Source organism: Schistocerca gregaria, chromosome 3 (assembly GCF_023897955.1).
Source record: "Schistocerca gregaria isolate iqSchGreg1 chromosome 3, iqSchGreg1.2, whole genome shotgun sequence".
NCBI classification, from domain to species: Eukaryota; Metazoa; Arthropoda; class Insecta; order Orthoptera; family Acrididae; genus Schistocerca; species Schistocerca gregaria.
In genome coordinates this window covers 697,802,139-697,826,793 of record NC_064922.1, presented here as the reverse complement: position 1 = coordinate 697,826,793, position 24,655 = coordinate 697,802,139, and the positions used below count along the sequence as shown (strand labels likewise).

The following is a 24,655-nucleotide window of genomic DNA, read 5'->3' as shown; positions in this document are numbered from 1 at the left end:
GAAAAAAATACGAGCATAGTTCTCTCCGTATCTCCATCATTTCATGGGTTTTCAACCGTCCTGCTTTCTCCAGTCTTTTATGTACGAGGGTGGTTTGAAAAGCTCTCGGAATCACCACGAGAGGTCAGCGCTAGCGTAACGAGTTGTTCGCGTGATATTCATTCGACCGTTGCCTTGGAAGTGAGCTGTGGCGGTGACGTAGTTCTGTTGTTGTTCCTGCCTAGTGATTTGCGAAGATGGAATCAATCGAGATTCGAGCAGTAAGTACGTTGTAAAGAAAGGTATGAAAGCAACGGGCATTCATGCCGGTTTCCAGAATACGCTGGGGGACTCTGCTCCTTCACATTCAGCTGTTGCCAAGTGGACAAATGAATTTAAATTTGGTTGGGACAGCTTAGATGATGATCCGCCCACTGGTTAGCCAAGATGTGTCACTACTCCAGAAATCATTGAAAAAGTGCACGAAATGATCATGGAGGATCGGCGATTGAAAATGGGTGATATTGCTCAACCTTGCTAAATGTCATCTTAAAGGGTATATCATATTTTAACTGAAGAATTAGAAATGAAAAAATTATCTGCAAGATGGATGCCTTTGGCTTTTGACGTTGGATCAGAAAAGCACGAGAATGGACACATCGGAACAATGTTTGACCCATTTTAGGAGAACGAACAAGATTTTTGGCGCCAGTTTGTGACCATAGACCAAACTTGGATGCACTACTATACCCCAGAGATCCTCCACCAAAGAAAGCAAAGACAATTCCTTTGGCGGGAAAGATCGTGGCAACAGTGTTCTGGGATACGAAGGGGATTCAACTAGACAACTGGACAAACGATCACTGGAGAATACTATGCCAACCTCCTGGACAAATTGCAACAAAAGATACGCGAAGAAAGGCCAGGTTTAGCAAGGAAGAAGGTCATCTTCCATCAAGACAATGCGCGCCCGCACACATGTGCCGTCGCCACGGCAAAATTACACGAACTAAGATATGAACTGTTGTCACACCCGCCTTATTCGCCTGATACAGGTCCGTCAGACTTTCATCTCTTCCCAAAACTAAAATTTTTTGTCGGTGGATGAAGATTCTCTTCAAACGAAGAACTGATAGCCGGAGTTGACAACTACTTTGCAGGCCTAGAGGAAACTGATTGTCGAGATGGGATCAAGGCACTGGAACATCGTTGGACGAAGTGCATTAAGATACAAGGAGACAACAATGAAAAATAAAAAAAAGTTTCAGTCATGTAAGTACTTTTTTTCTATTCCATTCCGAGAACCTGTCAGTCGACTCTCGTATAAATTTTTGCGACTCCTGGGTGCCTTTTGTAGATGTATACAGAGAGCGACTCCCTCCGTACAGCACCGACTGGTTGGCTCCTTGTGACTGTAGCCTCACTGCGGGAGCTCATGTCGTTTAAAAGTTGAGCTTTAAATCTCTTAAAGATCGGAAGTAGATCCGGTTGTCCCGTAACCTTCTGAGCTAGATTTTGTAAACCGTTCCGACAAAACCGCGCCGTTGTCCTGCGCCATTGAGCTTTCTGACGTCTGTTGTTCATCAGAATCATGCAGAAGGCAGCTTGACTGTTGTGACCCACCATTCAAGTTAACTCCTCGTAGTGTGCTGCTCCTGGAGTAATTTTTACCGCAAGAAAAGGACATCGTCCAAAAGACTACTGTTGAAGTTCCAGGTGTTTTTGCGACATGGGGTTCGCCAACGATGGAAAGTCATTTGGCAGAAGTAAATGCAATGATCCCAGAGGATGAAGGGTATGACGTGTGTGTTGTTTATGTGTAGCCTAGGCGTAGGCGACACATCTATCCTGTCTAGCTGACTATGGCCTGTGTTGTAAAAATAGATGTAGTGTTATAACACAATTCCCTAATAACTGAATATGCGTGAAATTGCTCACGCTTTCCAGATGTCATCTTAAGGGTCACGGGAAAAGCTACGCATAACACCAACGTGCCGTTCACACAAAAGACCACTCAGTTCGACCGCCAAACCCACCTTTTACATTGCGCCATGCCACTTTCGTTGCGGAGAAACTTTCCTACAGCGTTTAAATGTTAAAAATATAAGTGCTCTAAGTATGAACCAGTTTTTAACAAACATACTTATTTCATATTATAATAACTTAAAATTTCGACATTTTCTTTTGCTTTTTTCATATGCACATTGCAAAACTCTAATTTTCTGCCCATACATCAAGGATTTCAAACAAAACAGAAAGCACACTTCATAAGTTGTAGGTACACAGTTACTTAAAATAAACCTACTCCTAATCGATATGTGTTACAGTGTGTTTTGTCTGGATTGGCGGCGCGCAGCGTATCTTTAAGCTGCAAACTGTCGACTTGGAGCACGAAGTTCGGAAGATGTGTTTGGCCGTGGCACTTGATCTATCTCACTGAGCATTGCGTTAAAATCATCACCGATGACAAGTTGGTCGGCGTTGAGGTGTACAAGTTGACAAGGTTCGTGACCATCAATGTGCCTTCTTACCGCTCTATCGCTAGAACGGGCTTCAACGTTGACAGAGATAATGTTGTTTGTTGTGCAAGGAATCGCGTAACCATTCGGTTGGAGTTTAACACCTTTGACATCAGTACATGGCATAGTTAAAATAGTAGTGTCTGTCTCCGTTCCTGGATCTACATTTGCAATATAGTAAAATTGGTGATCAAATCAAGGCCTACGTTTCATTTCTTGGAGGAATGCTGTGCGACACTTATGATCCAATTAAAAATTATTCAGTGCCAATGGCTTGCAGTCAGTACGCATTTACAGTAGAAATATTAAAATTACAATTTCCAGGTGCAATAGTTTGTTAAAAGAACATTGTAAGAGGTGCATGATTAAAGAATTTGTTGCTAGCGCACTTGAGCAGTGTAATTTCGATGGATTGCTCACGCGCTGCCTGCGATATATAAGCTGTAAGAGAATCTCAGACCAGAAAGCAGTGTTGACTGCAGTAGGAACTGTGTGTTAGTAGCAGTAAGTAATAGCTAGCAGTCTGGTGTATCGTGTTGGCTGGGCCGGTCGTGTGGAGCGATGCCGGAGCCTGAGCGTTGTAGTATTCGGTAAAAGCAGTCTCACGCATATGTAGTATTGTTACATCAAGTCCGATGTAAATGTTTTTTTTTTAAAAAAAATCTCTTAATAATAATCTTTCTCATAAAAAGTAACTTTTGACAATCATCATTACAATTTAAAGAATTTAGTAATTCCTCCAATCCTTGGGCATCCCCATTATTGAAAAGAAAAATCAGTTGTTTCTTTTTATACATGACAAATCTATCGGCCAGCAATCCAATGAGCTGCGCCAGAAAAATTTCTTATAGGAGCAGATATATACGCGTTATCTGGCGACCTAATTGAGGTAAGATTTTCCATTTATTCAGAATGAATTTTCAGGGCCATGACGCAGCACTGCTGACGTCCTAAATTTACCAGTTTAAATTCACAGTCATTATTGAAAGGTTATAAGTGAGCGACAATTTTATTGAGAAGTTAGTCACATTGTATTATTGGTAGGTTACGAAATGTTACTATTGGGAGGTTTTGGATTGTATCTGTTTGAAGATTACGCTGAATATGAATTATATACTTTTATTCTTTTTACTGAGGGGAGGTTACAACATGGCTTCGTTCCCTTCTACACCGTCCGCCCACTTTGCGCGTAGTGTTTCTACGGCTGCCTCAGTGTGCGGTGGCACACCGTCCGGTCGCTGCTCCTCTGTAATTTGCTTCGCAGTTTTGTCTGCAGGTGTGATTTCTTCTTCCGTACCTTCATCATCTGCACATTTACCTTTGGCAACAAAAGACTGTTACAGTTTCTCAATCGCTTCGCAAGTGACACATCTTTGGATGCAGGAGGGGCAGATCTATTGTAGTCGACCAGTTTTTCTTTCCACGTTTTCCACGCCGTCTGCCTGATGCGGGACGCTGTGAAAGCGATTCTTGCTACAGGTCACTTTCGGTGTCATTACGAATAACTGTAGCCGTCGGTTATTTGACTGGCACTTCGCGAGAGCTCCCGCTGTCAGTTGTTACTTCCTGTGGTTTGTTTTGGGAGGGAAATTCATCAGCGGACGTTGCCATCTCTGGTTGCACCGTGCTTTCTCTTTCGCGAGGAACGGTCGCCCCTGGGCAGGGCTCTAGAGAGGCATGCTTCAGGCATGCTTCGCGTCTCGAGTGTGTCCGGCAACATCCGCGTCAACAGCACTGCTTAGCGGTGCCGGGACCGGTTGCTGCTGCTGCGGTTGTTTCACAGGGGCGGGGACGTCTACAACATGTGTCTCTGGTCTGCCTAGAGATGGAGACACAGTACCAGCCACTATCTCACTGGGTAACGGCATCTCCCTATCGGCGTCGCGAACCAAGGATTCTCTAGGACAATTTCGTCGCAGGTGATCTGTGGAACGACGTTGTTTGCGGCTGTCCGCTGTGCGACGCAAAACTCGGTAGCCTTCAGTGTAAATGTAAGAAGAACATGCTTTTGAATTTCTGTTCTGACTGAACGAACACAGCTGTCCACCTGGTACACGTATGCACTTGACGAGAATTCCTTTTTTTTATAAATTTTTGAAATTTTTGCGAATTTCAAAAGTACAATTGGAACTTCAAACGTTACAATGAACACCGTCACATTCCATATGCCAAATCCCCCATCTTGCACCAAAACATCACTGATGGAACCATCTAAGTGTTTAAATTTCCGGACGCCGTTGTTACAGGTGACCAATTGTTCAGCAACGTCGTAGGTACGAAGTTTCAGAAAACACGAGTACAACTGAAAGCCCAACGCAATTCCTTCTAAATCCACATGCGATAGGTTTAAGTATCTCGAATCCTTACATGAATTTCGTAAGCGGCGGGTTTGGAAAATTCTATCGAGTGCACACTGCACGGAGAATTCGCTGTTGTGGTTCGTCATTGTACTCACCTAATTACTAGGTAGACAGGAAACTACACAACACGTACACTATGCAGAGACACAATGGCCAGCGGCACGCGTGGTCGGAAAGTCCGACCTGGCGGGCAGCCAGGCGACTATCCTAGTACAGAATGAGGTTTTCACTCTGCAGCGCAGTGTGCGCTGATATGAAACTTCATGACAGATTAAAACTGTGTGCCGGACCGAGACTCGAACTCGGGAGCTTTGCCTTTTACGGGCAAGTGCTCTACCAAATGAGCTATCCAAGCACGATTCGCGCCCCGTCACCACAGCTTCAATTCTGCCAGTACCTCGTCTCCTACCTTCCAGAGCACTTGCCCCGAGAAGCAAAGGTCCCGAGTGCGAGTCTCGGTCCGGCACACAGTTTTAATCTGTCAGGAAGTTTCACATCCTGGTGTCATCTACGCCGCTGAAGACTCTTCACAAGTAGAAATTCTTCCAATCCGTATATGGCATACACCAAACCAGTGATAACCTGAAGATGCCTAAATAAGGCGAAACGCGTCGTTGAAAAATAAAAAAATAATATCGCAACCAAGACTGTTTTTAAGCAATACTCTTCACAAATAAAAAGAAGCGAAACGCGCGTGGCACAGTACAAACAACCTTTCATTTAGCTGCATTACACAAGCCACACCGACTAGGAAAACGCTGTTGTTTTTCTTTCTTTTACTTCTCAATATATTAGTGGAACAAACCACAATTTGTTTGCTGTGCAACCTTTAATATATTATTGTACTAAGATGTGACCCAATAGCCCAACAAAATATATTTTTAAATTGTTATGAAACAATTAATTATTGCTTCACTATGTTTCCCTTTCTAGCAATTATTGTAAACAAGACGATGCTAAGCGAATTGAAAGAGAACAGCAAAAGCCTGTTGGCAAAGTCTGTGCCATTCCACCTGCTGCCGGAAGCTGACCTCATAAATGAGAAGATACACGACTTTTATTTCTCCAGAGGATTTTCTAACGACAAAATCACTGAAGTATGTATTCTATCCAGTGTGCAGAACTTAATGTTTAAGTATAATTTGCATGAACTTGTTCCTATTTTAGTGGCATCTTCCATTTTGTTGTCTATCGCGTGGTATAATTGTGAGCTTAGAATTTTTATTAATATTCTCACTGCCCCTAAGCCCAGTTCTTCTGAATTACGTATGTATACTTCAAACGTTGAAAACACGAGATACTCTGCAGTTGTCCCAAAAGTCGGCATTTTAATCTGGGACGCGAACTTACAGGTGCACATGTACACACCGGCCATTTATGTTATAGTATGCTCTGTATCGGCCAAGAAACAAATAAAAATACCGTCAAATCACTGGTTTTGGCTAAGATTTTCGGGAGACTTCTTTTGATTGAAAAATCGATGCTGGAATTGGAAATCCTCTCCCAAATATATCGTATCGGGACCCCCCTGGTCAATTACCAGTTCTCTTGGTGCATGACTGAAATCAGTCGAGCTCTAAAATGAACGGCCTCAAAATATCTTTAGAGAAAATAGTAAAAGTAAAATGAAGACCCGCAAAATGATTAATCATTGGTTCCTGTTAAAATCCAATACATACTTCTGCCAGTACATATGAAGTTAACAGTACAACAGTTTTCAAGCAGGTTTAGTGAAATCAGGCAGTTAATTTTATTTCAATGTCGTATCGACTATAGTAAAACCACCGAAGCGCTGATTTCTCTTTTACGCTTTATATTTAAGTGTGCTGGTCGTGTTTCCTTAAGATGAGTTTTACCTTACAGTACTGAAGCCTTTTCTTTGCACTGTCTTGATTTACAAGTAAAAAAAAAAAAGGGAAACCAGATTATGTTGTATTGTTTTTGGTGATGCTATTTTTCTAGACAGTTTTTAATCTCAGCTCTCTCTATTCTGTCATTGGTCATCGTTTTAGAACACAATAACCTCTCAAACGATCGCGACTGGGCTAGTGAGTTTACATTTCCTTCTAGAATAGTGATTTTTTTCAGTAATAACTAGGGTTTAACGTACCGCCGGTGCCTAGCTCGATACGGTGTCAAGAACTACGTTTCTCGAGAATACTGCACATTATCACACGCTGCTGACCTAGATTCGTCTACCAGAGTTCTGTCAGTATGGCTGCCATCAGATAACCGGTAATACGGACAGGAAATACCTTATAATACATTTGTTAACAGAGGCAAGACGCAGCAGAGCCCTTTGTGTTCATGTAAGTATGCGAAAAAATCATGGGATGCTGACCAACATCATGGTGTAATTTGTCACATGCTCATCGAAGTGGCTTGCTTTCAATCAGGTGGTTTGTAAATGTCCACAAACAACGATACACCAGCGCCCGAACAGTCCATGAAGGCCCAGGGGTACCGACCGTCCGCCGTGTCGTCCTCAGCCCATAGGCGTCACAGGATGCGGATATGTAGGGGCATGTGGTCAGCACACCGCTCTCCCGGCCGCAAGTCCGTTTACAGATCGGAGCCACTAATTCTCAGTAAAGCAGCTCCTCAGTTAGCGCAACAAGGCCTGAGTGCATCCCACTTGCCAACAGCGCTCAGCAGGCCAGATGTTCACCCACGCAAGCGCTAGCGCAGGCTGTCAGCACTTCGGTGATCTGACGGCAACAGGTGTGACCACTGTGGCAAGGCCGTTGGCATCACCACCACCATGTGGACATCCATTTCAATTACACAGCGATTGCGGTGGATTGCTAGCGTCCCCTGGGACTTAAAAAAAAAATAGATTCCCTTATCCTGAAATGCGTGGATCGGCTTCCTATGATACATTTGTTGTTCTTGGGTGATAGCCTTTATAAGATACAAAAACGTTTTAAAATATTTAAATAGTTAAGTGTTACTTTTACAAATGTAATAGCTCATTTATTTGGGAGAGGGGTCGGCTCGTCAATAGATTCTTTCTTGTGCCATTCTCTTCATTTCAGAATAACACTTATCCCGAGCTCCCTAGGTGCTTTTTTTTAGACGTATTCCTTTATATTCTTCTTCCTCTTCAGCATTTTCCCCATATGGCTGTATCTTGTAACAAGGAAGTCAATCCCTGATATCTCATTTTTCACGTTCATCTAGTCAGTGACTTCCACATTTTCCTCAGTATAGATCCTTCTCATTTCTTACCTTGTTAGTCTCCTTGATTTTCAGCTCTCTTCTGAAGGACCACATCTGAAACGCCTCAATTCTCTTCTTTTTCGACTCCCCCACGGTTCATAAGTCACAATACAATTGCTTGACCTAGATGTACCTTCTCATAACTTTGTACCTCAAAGGGATATAGCTGATTCTACTAGTTCTCTATTGGCGAGGAATCCTCTCTTGTCTGTGTTGACTTCTGATGTCTTCCTTTTCTGGTCCATTATGCCTTGTTTTACTAACAAGGCAGCCGAATTCCTGCACCTTGTAAACTGATTGGTACTCAATTTTGAAGTTAGTTTGTCGCATCATTAGTTACTACTTTTGAAAACCGTTGTGTATCACTGATTTGACGCGTACACGTGAAAAAAAATTGAAAACGGTTTGTAACACAACACTTACTATCTCAAGGAGGAGGTCGAGGTGACAGCCTTGTTATTATTGTTATTGATTTGACAGCTGGATCATTAGTAGTCGTTATGTTCTTGTTGATCTTTGCTCAATGCCTCCTCAACTGTCCTTTCAGTACCTCTGAGTATTATACTAGTCAATAGTTTAGCAGTATAAGACCAGGCTGATTATACGAAGCGTTCGGTTACATATAGCTTTCTAGTTCAGATATATCTTGAAGTGATCATCGTAATCGTCAATCAGAAATACGTATCCATTTCATCCCAGCATGCTTTGTAATCTCATCTACTTACTTTCAATTAGATCGTCATCTCTGTCTTTCCTTGTCTCTTACGAACTTCAACAGAACTTACCTTTCCTTACATGTTCATGCTGGCTTTAAGCACATCTGGTCTGAAACAGACTTAACAAACAGAATGCAAAAGTTGTGCTGAATTATTCAAAAAATGTTGGAAGTGTAGAAAATTTTAGTGCCTGAGAGGGAAAATATCACAAAGGATCTCACACAGGATTCAATTTTAGGCATTTCCCTTTCGTTTTGTATATATGAATGAACTTCCACTTAATATTCAACAAACAGAATTGCTACTTTTGCAGACGATTCTGGTGTTATAATAAATACATTAGAGACAAAGCAGCAGAAGGGATGATAAATGATATTTTCGAAAGAGTTATAAAGTGATTATCAGAAAATGGACTCTCCCGAAATTTTGAGGACCCGCACTATATTCATTTATGTACAAGAAATAAAGTAATACGAACAACTGATGTAGTATGTGAGCAAGAGGCAGCAACAGAGTTGAGTTCTCCAAACTTTTGGGAGTATTATTGATGAAAATTTGAACTGGAGGAAGCATGATACTGAGCTTCCCAAACAGTTCAACTACTTTTACTCTTAGTATAACTGCTGAGTTTAGAAACAAATGAATCAGGCTCTTGGCGTATTGTGCATATTTCTACTCATTAATGTCTAATGGAATAGTTTTTGGGGGTAACTCATCACTTATGAAGATAGCATTGAATGCACAAAAGCGAGCAGTGGTGTTCATCCACGGACTTCATATAGGTACATCTTCAAAGAGGTAGCATTTTTTCTGCTCCGTCATAATACATGTATCTGCTAAGGGAATTCATTATAAATAATTCTTCTCGATTTGATATGAACAGTGATGTCCATACCTATAAGACTAGAGGGAATAACCACTTTTATTACCCATTATTAAAGCTGCCAGTTGCTTAAAAAGGAGTTCAGTGTGAAGCAGCAAAAATTTTTGATCATTGGCCCAATATCATGAGAGGTATCAAAGCAAATTTTAAATGAAACTTAAAACCATTTCTTCTGGACAACTACCTCTACTCCATTGACGAATTTCTTCTTAGAAACTGATAGCTAGTTTTTAAAAAAAATGTTTTTAAGTGTGGTCGAATGAGCAAGACTACAATAATAACATGTTCCTTAATTAATCATGTACATATATATCGTAAACTGACTCGTTCCACACAGTTTCGATGAAAGAATCTTTGAAATGATCTGTGCAACATGTAGGAGAGGCGTTCAATACTTAATGCACCACATTTCTTTTCTGAAAGCAGGTTGGATTTATTCAGGATTCCAGTACTTGCACTATTACAAAATCTTTCGGCTACAAAACCCTATTTTTCAACATTATCTCCAGTCAATGCGACGGCCTTAAGCCGTTTTTCTGGGCAGGCCTCTATACCCCCATGAAACCATCACTGGTAGCCTATGGAACTGTAGCCTGTCCATCATCCAAGTACTGCCTCCTGGAGAGTGCATCTTTCATTGGACCAAATAGATGGAATTGGGGAGATGCGAGATAAGGCTGTAGGGTGTGTGAGGAAGAAGGGTCCAATGAAGTTTTGTGAGCTACTCTCTGGTGCGCAGATTTGTGTGAAGCCTTGCTTTGTCATGCCAAAGAACTTCGTTTGCGTTTTTGTGATGACGAACATGTTGAAGTCGTTTCTCAGATTCCTGAGGGTAGCACAGTACATTTCAGAGATAATCGTTGCACCATGAAGGAGGACGTTGAACAGAATTTTTCTTTTGTTCGCTGCCAGATCTAAGTAGACGTCCAGCAAGAGGCTGTAAGTATCTGCGGTGCTCTGGTTTTCCTCTAAAAGAAACTCAATGACGGCTCTCTGCTTAGAACGCACCTCCGTTACAGACACCGTTTTGAAAGCTACGTATATCGTCGCCACCTATCAGAATTTCGTGAAACTGTAGGGGCTGAAGCAAGGACATTCCTCATTGCCCCATAGCAAATTCCGTATCTTCTCAACCGAATTTTGCTGAGAAAAAAGTGTTCCATTACTTATTGAACATCACTCGTGACTAAGTAACTAAGGTACATCTGCCTTGCTATCTATTCCGCTCGCTTTGTTTAATTTTCATTTCTGTTATCTACTTCAGTAAGTTCTTTACTCAATTCACTCGTTTTGCCGTAAACGTTTTCTTTTCAGGCATCTTTGTTACCCAAAATACTTCAGGCTGTATTTATCCAATTGCTTATTGTTTTATCCAGTTCCATAAACCAACTTCCATAAATACGAAAACTCATTATTAGAAAAAAATACAGCGACCTCCTACATTTTGTACTGCTTTATTTATGCCAATACACGCATAAGGCTTTCACGTATCTACAACTGACGTAATAAATTCTTCGTCGATATAACGCCTTTACGTGCTGCATTTTAAACGCTCTTCCTGTCTTTTGTTCTGCTTTTTGTGACACCTTTTTCCGCCTTAATCTGCTCAGCATAAACACTTTTCGGGTCACCGCATTCTCCATGTTATCGAATAATTAGTACTATCATTTCTTTAATTAACGTTGTGTCTAATGGCATTTTTTGTCCTAGTTTTTCTCAGATTCCATTTTCATCTGGCCCGCAGTCGACGCTGTCGGGAGATACAAAGATAGAGCGCCAGTGTATTTCTACTTGTTTTCGTATAAGGGGAAGTACAGTTTCACAGATTTAGCTGGAAGCGACGAAATCTCAGGTAAGACAAAATTAGAATATCACATATTGTGCAATTAATGTAATGACAAATGATTATTATGTGGTATATTTCGACTTTCATCATATTTGTGTTTAGAATGGGCTGTAAATTTTTGTTTGGTTCAATTGCAATTAATATATCGAGAAACATTGTTATATGTAGATAATTTGTTGTTGTGGTCTTCAATCCAAAGGCTGGTTTGATGCACCTCTCCAAGCTACTCTATCCTGAGCAAGCCTCTTCATCTCCAAGTAGCTACTGAAAAGTCCCCTTAGAAAAATTATACATGACTGTGCTTAAACTAACCCACAATATTTTTTAGCACAGCGCAATCTGACTTTTGATAATCCCTACAAAAGAATGGCCATGACTAACAATAACCTATACCTTTCACAAATCACTCACCTCACAAAAATCTTCGTTACTCGAACTACGGCAATACAGCGAGCGCCCCTACTGCCAGATAAATAAAAGATTCAAACTACTGAAGGCATTAACTACTGATAGCCATAGTTAGCAAATGAAAGATTTTGATAGTGAACAATCAATGTACACTCCTGGAAATGGAAAAAAGAACACATTGACGCCGGTGTGTCAGACCCACCATACTTGCTCCGGACACTGCGAGAGGGCTGTACAAGCAATGATCACACGCACGGCACAGCGGACACACCAGGAACCGCGGTGTTGGCCGTCGAATGGCGCTAGCTGCGCAGCATTTGTGCACCGCCGCCGTCAGTGTCAGCCAGTTTGCCGTGGCATACGGAGCTCCATCGCAGTCTTTAACACTGGTAGCATGCCGCGACAGCGTGGACGTGAACCGTATGTGCAGTTGACGGACTTTGAGCGAGGGAATATAGTGGGCATGCGGGAGGCCGGGTGGACGTACCGCCGAATTGCTCAACACGTGGGGCGTGAGGTCTCCACAGTACATCGATGTTGTCGCCAGTGGCCGGCGGAAGGCGCACCTGCCCGTCGACCTGGGACCGGACCGCAGCGACGCACGGATGCACGCCAAGACCGTAGGATCCTACGCAGTGCCGTAGGTGACCGCACCGCCACTTCTCAGCAAATTAGGGACACTGTTGCTCCTGGGGTATCGGCGAGGACCATTCGCAACCGTCTCCATGAAGCTGGGCTACGGTCCCGCACACCGTTAGGCCGTCTTCCGCTCTCGCCCCAACATCGTGCAGCCCGCCTCCAGTGGTGTCGCGACAGGCGTGAATGGAGGGACGAATGGAGACGTGTCGTCTTCAGCGATGAGAGTCGCTTCTGCCTTGGTGCCAATGACGGTCGTATGCGTGTTTGGCGCCGTGCAGGTGAGCGCCACAATCAGGACTGCATACGACCGAGGCACACAGGGCCAACACCCGGCATCATGGTGTGGGGAGCGATCTCCTACACTGGCCGTACACCTCTGGTGATCGTCGAGGGGACACTGAATAGTGCACGGTACATCCAAACCGTCATTGAACCCATCGTTCTACCATTCCTAGACCGGCAAGGGAACTTGCTGTTCCAACAGGACAATGCACGTCCGTATGTATCCCGTGCCCCCCAACGTGCTCTAGAAGGTGTAAGTCAACTACCCTGGCCAGCAAGATCTCCGGATTTGTCCCCCATTGAGCATGTTTGGGACTGGATGAAGCGTCGTCTCACGCGGTCCGCACGTCCAGCACGAACGCTGGTCCAACTGAGGTGCCAGGTGGAAATGGCATGGCAAGCTGTTCCTCAGGACTACATCCAGCATCTCTACGATCGTCTCCATGGGAGAATAGCAGCCTGCATTGCTGCGAAAGGTGGATATACACTGTACTAGTGCCGACATTGTGCATGCTCTGTTGCCTGTGTCTATGTGCCTGTGATTCTGTCAGTGTGATCATGTGATGTATCTGACCCCAGGAATGTGTCAATAAAGTTTCCCCTTCCTGGGACAAAGAATTCACAGTGTTCTTATTTCAATTTCCAGGAGTGTATATACCTCAATAGTGTTCAAAAGTTATATCAGTTCATGGCATCCAGTCTTACAGACTTACTGCCTCTGTCCAAAACTCCGCCATCTCACTCCCCACATCCACCACTGCTGGCAGCTCGCCTCCAACTGCGAAACGCTACGCGCTATTAACAGCCAACAGCCCAACACTACAATGGCAGACAACAATGCAAACTAGCCACAGACTGCATACTGCACAGCCAGTGATTTTCATACAGAGCGCTTCGTGGCATTACCAATATAAAAACCTAAACAGCCTACTTACACTACAGCAACCTACATCCTTCTGAATGTAAATATAGACACAAAATTGTGAAAACTTTTAACCTGTACAAATTAAATTTAAGAAAGTAATACAACTTGTTAATATATGGTTTAGGCGTCTACGTCTTTGGTCTTCACAACATTTCTGTCATCGGTTCCTTGGTCAGCCTGTGTCTCTTCTTCCTTTCCGCTTGCAGTTTTGGACTTTCTTTCTAAGTCTTTCTTCTCACATTCTGCTTTTATACATGTTTTTTCCACCTCTTATGCAGCCCATCACCCTCCACATGAGCCCTATATATGCTGCTTGCATTTTTCTGTCTTCCTTCACTTTATTTATCCGCCTCTCACTTCCATGCAACGTTAATGGTATCACCATACTTTCATACAGATAAATTTCTGTATTTTTTCCGGCTTTTTGTCCTCTTTATTGTTCCACTTGTTAAGTGGAATTTGTGCTGCTTTTTATTCATTTTGTCATCATACTGATAATTTTAGATTTTTTAAATCACCTGTTCAATTATTTTGTTGTTCAATTATATTTTCGACCACAGTGGGTATTTAGTTTGAAAGATCACAACTCTAATCTTATGTAAAGAAATTTTGTACATATTTTGTTTGATTGATATATTGCTAATTGGAAGTCATCTTCACTTGTTTGTACTCTTTGTCATCTGCAAACGCAATTGGACTTACCTTAGTATGTTTACGTAATTTAATTCCACGATAATCACCTGAATTCTGATTTTTAAGAAGGTAGTCAGATGTTAAAAAGAGTGGATGAAAGAGAACACCTTTGTATCATTCCCTAATTAATTTTGGTCTTACACGTCCTTTCCTCCCCTGTATTTACAATATTTTTGTTCCAAGATATAAGCTTTTGACAACACTTGTATGGTGAGTAGCTACTGTCTCATTATTGCTATCAACACGACGCAAAGTTTTTCTAAATTTACAGAGTCAGTATGAGTTTCAAGATTAAATTCTCTTTGTTTTCTATGAATCCTTTTGTTGTAGAATTACTGACACTACACGAATGTTCTTTTTTAAATCGAATTTGATCTCCTTGAAGATGTGCCTCAGGTGGAGCTGTTATTCTGTTGTTCAAGATTTTTTGAGTAGACCTTGTTAGCAATGTGCATTGTGCCGGAATTGCCGCCTGCGAGTGTCTACGTATGACACTTTCAGATGCCATCGCAACCCAGACATGAGGAAATCGAAAAAAAATATAAATGCGATAAATTGGTAATAAGTCATGGAGAGGTGCCGTAGATCTCAATTTAACCTCTCTGAAGATAAAATTTCTTTGAAACACTGGAGGATCAATTCCGAAAACAATCAGCACTCGTGTACCTGATCGAATTGGTAAATAAGCTTATCATTATAATATTACGATCCCACGGATCTTCTTGAGTTAAGCTCATAAATAATTATAGAGATCATCAACACATCACAAACGAATATATCTTACAAATTACTGTTAACGAAAATTTTACTTGACAGTCGTATGCTACCGTGTAAAACTAACACCTCGTAACTCGTTGCTCAGATAATAACAACGTTGCACTTTGTCTTAAATTATTTCAGTCAATTAATCCCAACTCTTAATTACAGCAGTTACCAATTCCAAAATGTATAAATGTATAAATGATCTACTTATTGTTGAAAGCAGTTGACGTCTCAGTCCAAATATGTATTTTTTACAATGGAAATACATCTGCATCTACATGGGTACTCTGTAAATGACATTTAAGTGCCTGGCAGTGGATTCATCGAACCACTTTCACAGTTCTTTATTATTCCAATCTCGTACAGCGCGCAGAAAGAACTTATATCTTCCCGTGTGAGCTCTCACTTCCCTCATTTTATTATGGTGCACGTTTCTCTTACGTAGGTGGGCGTCAGCAAAGTATTTTCGCAATCGGAGAAGAAAGTTAGTGATTGAAATTTCGTGAGAAGATTCCGCCACAACGAAAAACGCCTTTGTTTTAATGATGTCCACCCTAAACCCTGTATCATTTCAGTGACACTCTCTCCTCTATTTCGCTATAATACAAAACGTACAGCCCTTCTTTGAACTTTTTCGATGTACTCCGTAAATCCTGCCTGGTAAGCACGGCGATGCGTCGTGTAGTAGGTAGTCTCTTTAGTAGATCTGGTGCGTATTGTAAGTGTCCTGTCAATAAAACGCACTCTTTGGTTAGTCTTCCCTACATCCATTTTAATGTGTTATTTCCAATTTGAGTTGTTCGTAATTGTAATTCCTAGGCATTACGTTGAATTTACGGCCTTCAGATTTGACTCATTCAACATTTTGTTGAATTTAAGGCCTTTATATTTGACTGGTTTATCGCGTAACCGATGTTTAACGGATGTGGATGACCTCACACTTCTCGATATGGGTCAGCTGCCAATTTTCGCCCCATACAGATATCTTTCCTAAATCGTTTTGCAATTTTTTTGATCTTCTGAACGCTTTACTAGTCGATAACCGACAGCGTCATATGCAAACAACCTGACGGCTGCTGTGATTGTCTCCCAAATCGTTTATATAGATAAGGACAACGAAGGGCACATAACACTACCTTGGATGTGGAGGTATAAAAAGGAGGGAGGTGGCACTACAAACTTACGTTATACGTTGTTTTGGTGCCAGATTGAGCGGGTCCTGCCGCCATTTTAAGTAGCCCAAAACATTAGTAGACTACAGTTTACGGTTGCTTCTTGTTCATTAGTTCTGTCGCGTGGGCGTAACATGTTTTAAATACTACAAATTACAGAGCTTACGTGAATAACACAGTGTCAGGAAGCCAGTTTCGCACGTATTTCTCTTCTTGAATGTGTATTTTCTCTAGTAATACGACACTTCTGGCCTCGTTAACGTAACTTGTCTTGTGCTGCTATTTTTCGAATAAGTTGAAACAGAAGGAGGTGATGTGAAAAGCTTGTTTTCGTAATCTATTTAATTTCACTTTTACTGTATTTGTATCGATAGCAAATACACTACTGGCCGTTAGAATTGCTACACCAAGAAGAAATGCAGATGAAAAATGGGCATTCATTGGACAAATATATTATACTAGAACTGATATGTGATTACATTTTGGGTGCATAGATCCTAAGAAATCGGTGGCCAGAACAACCACCTCTGGCCGTCATAACGGTCTTGATACGCCTGGGCATTGAGTCAAACAGAGCTTGGATGGCGTGTACAGGTACAGCTGCCCATGCAGCTTCAACACGATGCCACTTCATCAAGAGCAGTGACTGGCGTATTGTGGCGAGCCAGTTGCTCGGCCACCATTGACCAGACGTTTTGAATTCGTGAGAGATCTGGAGAATGTGCTCGGCAGTACTTCAGTCGAACATTTTCTGTATCCGGAAAGGCCCGTACAGGACCTGCAACATGCGGTCGTGCATTATCCTGCTGAAATGTAGGGTTTCGCAGGGATCGAATGAAGGATAGAGCCACGGGTCGTAACACATCTAAAATGTAACGTCCACTGTTCAAAGTGCCGTCAATGCGAACAAGAGGTGACCGAGACGTGTAACCAATGGCACCCCATACGGTCACGCAGAGTGATACGCCAGTATGGCGATGACGAATACACGCTTCCAACATGCGATCACCGCCATGTCTCCAGACACGGATGGGACCATCATGATACTGTAAATAAAACCTGAATTCATCCGACAAATTTACGTTTTGCCATTCGTGCACCCAGTTTCGTCGTTGAGTACACGATCGCAGGCGCTCCTGTCTGCGACGCAGCGTCAAAGGTAACCGCAGCCATGGTCTCAGAACTGATAGTCCCTGCTGCTCCAAACGTCGTCGAATTGTTCGTGCAGATGGTTGTTGTCTTGCAAACACCCCCATCTGTTGACTCAGGGATCGAAGCGTGTCTGCATGATCCCTTACAGCCATGCGGATAACATGCCTGTCATCTCGACTGCTAGTGATACGAGGCCGTTGGGATCCAGCACGGCGTTCCGTATTACTCTCCTGAACGCACCGATTCCATATTCTGCTAACAAACATTGGATCTCGACCAACGCGAGCAGCAATGTCGCAACATGATAAACCGCAATCGCGATAGGCTACAATCCGACCTTTATCAAAGTCGGAAACGTGGTGGTACGCGTTTCTCCTCCTTACACGAGGCATCACAACAACTTTTCACCAGGTAACGCCGGTCAACTGCTGTTTGTGTATGAGAAATCGGTTGGAAACTTTCCTCATGTCAGCACGTTGTAGGTGTCGCCACCGGCGCCAGCCTTGTGTGACTGCTCTGAAAAGCGAATCATTTGCATATCACAGCATCTTCCTGCTGTCGGTTAAATTTCGCGTCTGTAGCACGTCATCTTCGTGGTGAAACAATTTTAATCGCCAGTAGTATAACTTCTGTACTTCTATACAATGAGTGTTTTGGTTCTATGTGTGGCGTGTTTATTTGGAGCAATTGTGGAAGTGCGCCGAGAGGTGATACAGCTTTTATTGTCCAACAAAGCGAAGTCATTATTCCACGTTACCATGGAACGTGTGACGTTTTTACACTGCCGTAAAAAGTCGCAGCACAAAGAAATACCTACTGCAGTGTAATGAAATATCGGGAATACGTTTGTCTAAGTGATTTACGTTGCAAGATCAGAGGCTAATGTTGGGCGAGATAAGCCATTAAAAATGTGAGATTCTGATACATTAATAAGCGGTGTTACCGCCACAGTGTTGAATGCAGTCATGCAAACGTGCATGGTATTGTGTCGTACAGGTGCTGAATGTCAGTTCGTGTAATGGAGTTCCACGCCTGTTGCTATTGGTCACTCAGTACATGGACGGTTAATGCTGGTTGTGGATGACGCTGGAGTAGTTCGATGGTGTCCCATATGTGCTCCATTGGAGACAGATTTGGTGATCGAGCAGGCCAAAGCAACATGTCGACAAGCACTAGAGCATGTTGGGTGACAGCAGCTATGTGTGTGTGCGAGCGTTATCCTGTTTGAAAATACCTGCTGCTTTGCTGTTCGTCTGTTCGTGAATGACTGTGGGAACAGGCCCAATCACCAGATAGACGTACAAATTTGCAATAGGGAGCTTGGGATACTCACGAAAACGGTTCTGCTGTCGTGTAAAATTGCACCCCGGCTCATAACTCCAGGTATAAGTTCAGTGTGTCTTGCGTGCAGACGGGTTGGTTGGAAGCCTTCGACTGTCCTCTTTCTAACGAACACACGGCCACCATTGGCACCGTGGCAGAAACAGGAACATACCTCCAGCCTAGCCTCCAATGAGCTCGCGTTTGACGCCACAGAAGTCGCAAAGGCGGTTGTTTGAGGAACGTGGAATGAGCGCCACAGGACATCTGGCTCGTAACTGTCCTTGAAGTAACAGACTGGTAACAGTTCGTTGCGGCAGTGTGGTGCCAAATGTTGTTCAAGTATCTGTTGAATGTGTAGTTCGATGCGGCAGAGCAACACAGCAGACACTAGGGTCTTCCCTGTCGGTAGTACCACGGCCGTCTAGAGCCCGGTCTTCTTGCAACGGTTCCTTCCCGTAACACCTGCTGCCGGCAATCACTTGCAGTGTCTCCATTCCTGCCAAGTCATTCTGCAGTATCGCAGAAGGGACATACAGTTTATCTCAGCGCTATTACACAACCTGGTTCAAACTCAAGTAGGTATTGATAACGGCATCGTTGTCGCCTTAAAGGCGTTCGTGACTGACTTAAACTCACCGTCTGCAATCTCGAAGGTAACTGACGCTCACAACTACTACGGGCGTATGCAAAGCATACCTGATTTGCATCCTCATAGCGGCGCTGCTAGCGCCACCCTTAGGCTACACGCGAATTTGAATAGACGTCATCATAAAGATTTAGAGACACACGCACCAACTTTCGTTATCTCGCACTACTCCTTCTTTGTGTCGGGATTCTTTTTTTCATCAGTCTAGCAGCGAATCTTCAGCCTGTTGCTACCATAGCCGTACAGCGCGTACGGGTAATTCCAAACCTACCTTACCACCCTCTTCCCCTTTCGACTGTGCTTGACTGTCAAACTGTTGTTCGGATCCATGTACACAAACAACTAATAGGACACTGGGGCAACCTGCATCGCAGCGCCACCACTTAAAACATGATCAGTTGACGAATAGACGTTAAGGAACTCCGACGAACAGTCGTTGAATAAACTCACGATACGAAATATTAGTCAACGTCTTAGTAGAACTCGGGTGGTTGCTTTAGTGTGCTGCAGACAATGATGTTGAGTTGCTACCAGGCAGTCAAGTGAATCTCCATCGCTGGCGTTTCCCGTGACAGTGGGTCATTATGACATCACCACAGTAAGGCGAGTCGACGTGGATGCGTGACAGGACGACAGAATGGAGCAATGTAATCGGGTGTGGCTTGAATCCGCGAGGACAGTCCGGCGTATCTGCGAGGAGTGACGTACTTCTCGCAGTCACGTAACATGGCGTAAGAACGTCAGTGGTAAAAATATCCTAACCGACAGGTACCTTATCAGTGACAGTCACATTCAAACCCGACAGGAATAGACGCGTGGTTTAGGTCGTCTTGCACGGTTCGCGCAGCTCTCCCCGTCTGAGGTTCGAGTCCTCCCTCGTGTAGGTGTGTGTGTGTGTGTGTGTGTGTGTGTGTGTGTGTGTGTGTGTGTGTTGTCTTTAGCGTAAGCTAAAGTTAAATTAAGTAGTTTGGTCCCATAGGTACTTACGCCACATACCATCAACCAGGTTCCAAGCGAACATTGCGACGGGAAATGCGTTCAGTGGACGTTTGAAGTCGGGTACCTCGCCGAAGGCCATTGCTCACAGCAGCACATACAGATGTACGTATTCAGTGGACAAAGAAACACAGAAACTGGACAGTAGCTGATCTGAAATGTGTAATGTCACAGCCTAGCAGAGATATTTTCTGTTTTCGATTGAGACAAAGGAGAATGAGGTGCTTGACCCGCACTGGTGGAGGAAGAATTGGTTCGGTGATATACTGAAAGTGATTTTCTTGCCGTGGTTTTGACCTGTTCTTTCATATCACTGTCAACATGGACCAGGGTATTTATTTCAACATTCTCTCTGACCAGGTGTTGCCATTTGTTCTAATTCCTCATGATGAGTGAGTAGTGGATACTCCTGTTTTCCAACCAACTTAGTTGAATGAAAAACGGTTCTGTGGTAGCATGGAAAAAGACGAATATATCCTGGGCAGAGTTAGGGATGTAAAGGAAGGGAACCGGCTTTTCGGCTTACCTGACAGCTTCAAAGAAATTTGATCGAAAAATCTTGACATATTCGCACATTTTTAATTATTAGTACCCATGTTGTGCAATATAATACGTCGTGTCAACTAAAATAACATGATACATGATGTCATGTCGTATAAAATAACAAATGCCATCATGTCATGAACCTGGAATTTGTCATGTCGTGCAACGTGTCATTAAAGTTCAGGACGCATGCATCCCCACTCTCGGATACTTCCTCTTATAGGCGCATCCCATTCTCTAGACCAGTGGTCGTCAAACAATGGACCACAGGCCGCATGCGCCCAAATCAAATATTCGTGCTTTCCAGGAATTTCAACCGCATTTTGTAATACTTGCGCTTTTAGTAACTAACAGCAGGATCCAAAACACTTCATTCAGAGTTACGAGCTTCTTAAGAGTGTATTGCTCTTAGTCAGCAACAAACAAAATTACAGGGACATGCTGGTGAATTCGGTTGTGAGCCGAGTAAACCTACCCGCTTACGTTCGAGGTAGAGTGGTATGCAGTGCGGCCACTGTGGGGTTAATAGAAGTGAGAGGAGAAGTATTTTAGTTTTTGTCCTCCAAAGATGACAACTAACAAGCAAGCGCAACTGGTTCCGAACACCTGCTATGGTGGAAATGTCAAGTGAAAGTAACACGGATTCGTGAATGCCGATTATGGAGACGATCAGCTACAAGTGTAGCGCTTGTTTGTGGTTAAGAAACGTGAAGGCTGTTGTATTATAAGGCAATGAGTAGAAGAAAAATAACAATCAAAACATTTCGTTAACATTTGATATTGTGTCTCATATTACGATTTTTAATTAATACATCTTACTAATTTATGTAAATTATCGATTAATAGTACGATCGGTTGGGGAAGGTGTGGTAAAGTGATCAGGATGGGAAAAGTGGCCATTGTGTATTTTTTGTCCCTGAACAGCACTGCTGCCTGTCAAGAAGCGGTCGCACTAATTAGAATATAGAATTGCCATTGTTGTCAGTAAGATTGGCAGAGTAGACTTTTTCCGCTATTTTTTAGTAAATTTTGTCTTTGTTTTTGTGTCTTATGATGTGAGATAAGTCTCTTATACTATTCTTGTTACCTTACTTGTTCGGAGAGTAGTAATTTTGTACAATAACAATGTTTAAACAACGGTTTTCAGCCTAAAAATGTAGTTCCTTGTTATTCGTTTCAGTTAGTTTATTCTCTGTGGGTCACTAATGCCGACACGGCTTCCGATCGGGAAAAGTGGCCAAGGTTTTCATCGAAATAAGAGTTAGTATAAAACGCATAAGACTGTCATCTAAACCCTTTTATGTACGAAGCTATCGTCTGCCATTCTATCCCAGTGTGACCACGTAGAATTAAAAAAAGTTACGTTATTTAAAAAGGTCACTGTTCTGTTATAGTTGGCCTAATACGAATGTCCGATTGAAAACGGTCTGCTGAAATGGCCTGGTATTGATTCAGATAGTAGGGCGTAAAGACGTCTAGAAAATTTGTTCGGAAATGAGAACAGCAAACATGGGTTCCTGTTGCGATGGCGCTGATCACATTACCCGCTTAGGTAAGGAAAACAGGTCACTATGCAAGTCTTCAGAAAAAAATGCATGTAGTTCCAATGTGCTATTTCCATTTTTAATTTAAATATTTGGTTTGATGCCCTATAATTTGTAGATTCAAAATGTATAAGTGGTAAGCTTCTATCAACAACAACGATTTGGTGGAAATTGAATTTAGCCTTGAGTGGCCACTCCCCCCCCCCCCCCCCCCCTCCCTTCTTCCTTCCCATATGACCCAAAGTGTCACTGTTGTACGTCTGTTAGTTATTGTTCAGTGCTATACTGAGTAGAACGTTGTGTCTCACAGTTCGCGAATTTCGAGTGGAAGAATTAGAGGAGCAACGCGTCTACACTAAATTACGCGTAAAACTCAGGAAAACATTTACAGAGGCACATAAAATGACGCAGAAAGCCTACGGTGAAGAGTGCTTAAGCTGTACTTAGAGTTACAAATGGTTGACACGATTTAAAAATAGCACAGGCCAACGAAAACTTTTTTTGAAAAACTTTTTTTTTGCTTTGATAGCTGATCTTTATAGATTTTTATGAGCTGAATCCAAATCTAGCCTTAGTTTTTTTGTGTCACCCATAGGTTACGAGCAATATGCTTTTTGTCATGTAGTATAAAAATCCTATGCTATACAGTAAATGGGGAAATTAATGAAACGCTTTGTTACAACGTAAGCATGGTTTGTATTTACAGTAAACTACTTAAAACAATGATGGGTGTTAATATAGGTTTCACTTGTCAGCTGGAATTGGTTTGTATTTTTTTCTCTTTTTTCTTTAAAGCTATGACCTTTTTTGCCAGCAAATGTTTTTCAGCAGTGCTACCAACGTCATCTACATTCATTAAACCTCATTTTCAAATTATTTTAACTATATAAAAGCATTGTGTAGCTTTTTGTACGACGAGTCGCTTGCTGAATTCCCCAGTGAAGTGACCAGCAGTAGTCCCCCATCATGTTGGTGTTCTAGCGACCTTGGTAGTGTTGTTCCATCATTTTAATGTTCAGGTGAAAACACTCTCCTTGCTCCTCACTAAGATCTTACATATTGTCCGGGAAGTAATCAGGGTGACTGCTCAAAAAGTGAACTTTCAGGCTCATTAATTATCTTAAAGTTTTAAACTTTTTTAAAATTGTAGCTATAACTATGTCCTAAGAACTTTGTAACGACTTGCTTGAATGATACCCATGCTTCTTTCTCATTTAAGATCATTGTGGATTCAAAGTTAACATCGAACATCAATTTTCTAATGTCAGTTCCGACAAAGGCGCCTTCTTTTAGTTTAGCTTCTGAAAGGTGTGGAAAATATTGGCAGAGATACTTAAAATATGGTCCATCTTTAGGCAAAGCCTTTATACACTGTTTCATTAGACCTAACGTTATATGTAGAGGTGGTAGGAGAACGTTTTTTGACTCTACAATGTTTTTGCGCAGAATGTTCTTCTCACCAGGTTTTAAGGACTCCCTCACAGGCCAGTTCTTTCCGCATCAGTGTTGATCCCTAGCCCTACTGTCGCATTCACACACGAAACATGGAAATTTGGTAAAGCTACCTTGCTGACCAAGGAGCATGCACGTTACTTTCAAATCGCCATTTATCATCCTACCATGGGCAGAACAGCCTCTTTTATCTAGCACTATTTCTACGTTTCCATAGCTTTCTTTCATATGTACAGAACGCCTGTAACCTCCCCTTCACTTATCGACCTTAATGACAGTGGAAAATAAACCGCGTGTACCTAATGGAAATTTGGGAAAAGCAATCGTCACCGAAGTTAATCTGTCGGTAAAGAGGGAGGAAAGGGTTACATCTAAATGAAAGGAAAAATGCAAATGAAACTGGTGGAAATTAATTTTGAAAAGGGGTAAAGCTAATAAAGAAAGTAAATGTGCGGCCGTTACGTTAACAATTAACTAGTGGTAATTAGATATTTGAGATTTGGGGAAAATTACGGTCGCCAGTCCTATGGACAATTACTATAGTAACTGAAAAAGGAAGGTTATTGCACGTATAATTAGCACTAGAAGCGTGGCAA

The 24,655-nt window shown here is 42.4% G+C and overlaps 1 protein-coding gene across 3 annotated transcripts in view; it reads left to right on the top strand.

The window, feature by feature from the left end:
• The window catches only part of LOC126354705 (juvenile hormone esterase-like), a 294,899-nt gene that overhangs the window by 77,547 nt on the left and 192,697 nt on the right, over window positions 1-24,655 (top strand). For 2 of the 3 annotated variants that reach the window (XM_050004526.1, XM_050004525.1), the window contains exons 7-8: window positions 5,792-5,955; window positions 11,387-11,528. The exons of the other annotated variant lie outside the window; for it this stretch is intronic. In XM_050004526.1, the coding sequence (XP_049860483.1) occupies window positions 5,792-5,955; window positions 11,387-11,528 (306 nt within the window). The remainder of the gene's footprint in view (window positions 1-5,791; window positions 5,956-11,386; window positions 11,529-24,655) is intronic. 3 annotated transcript variants of the gene reach the window in all.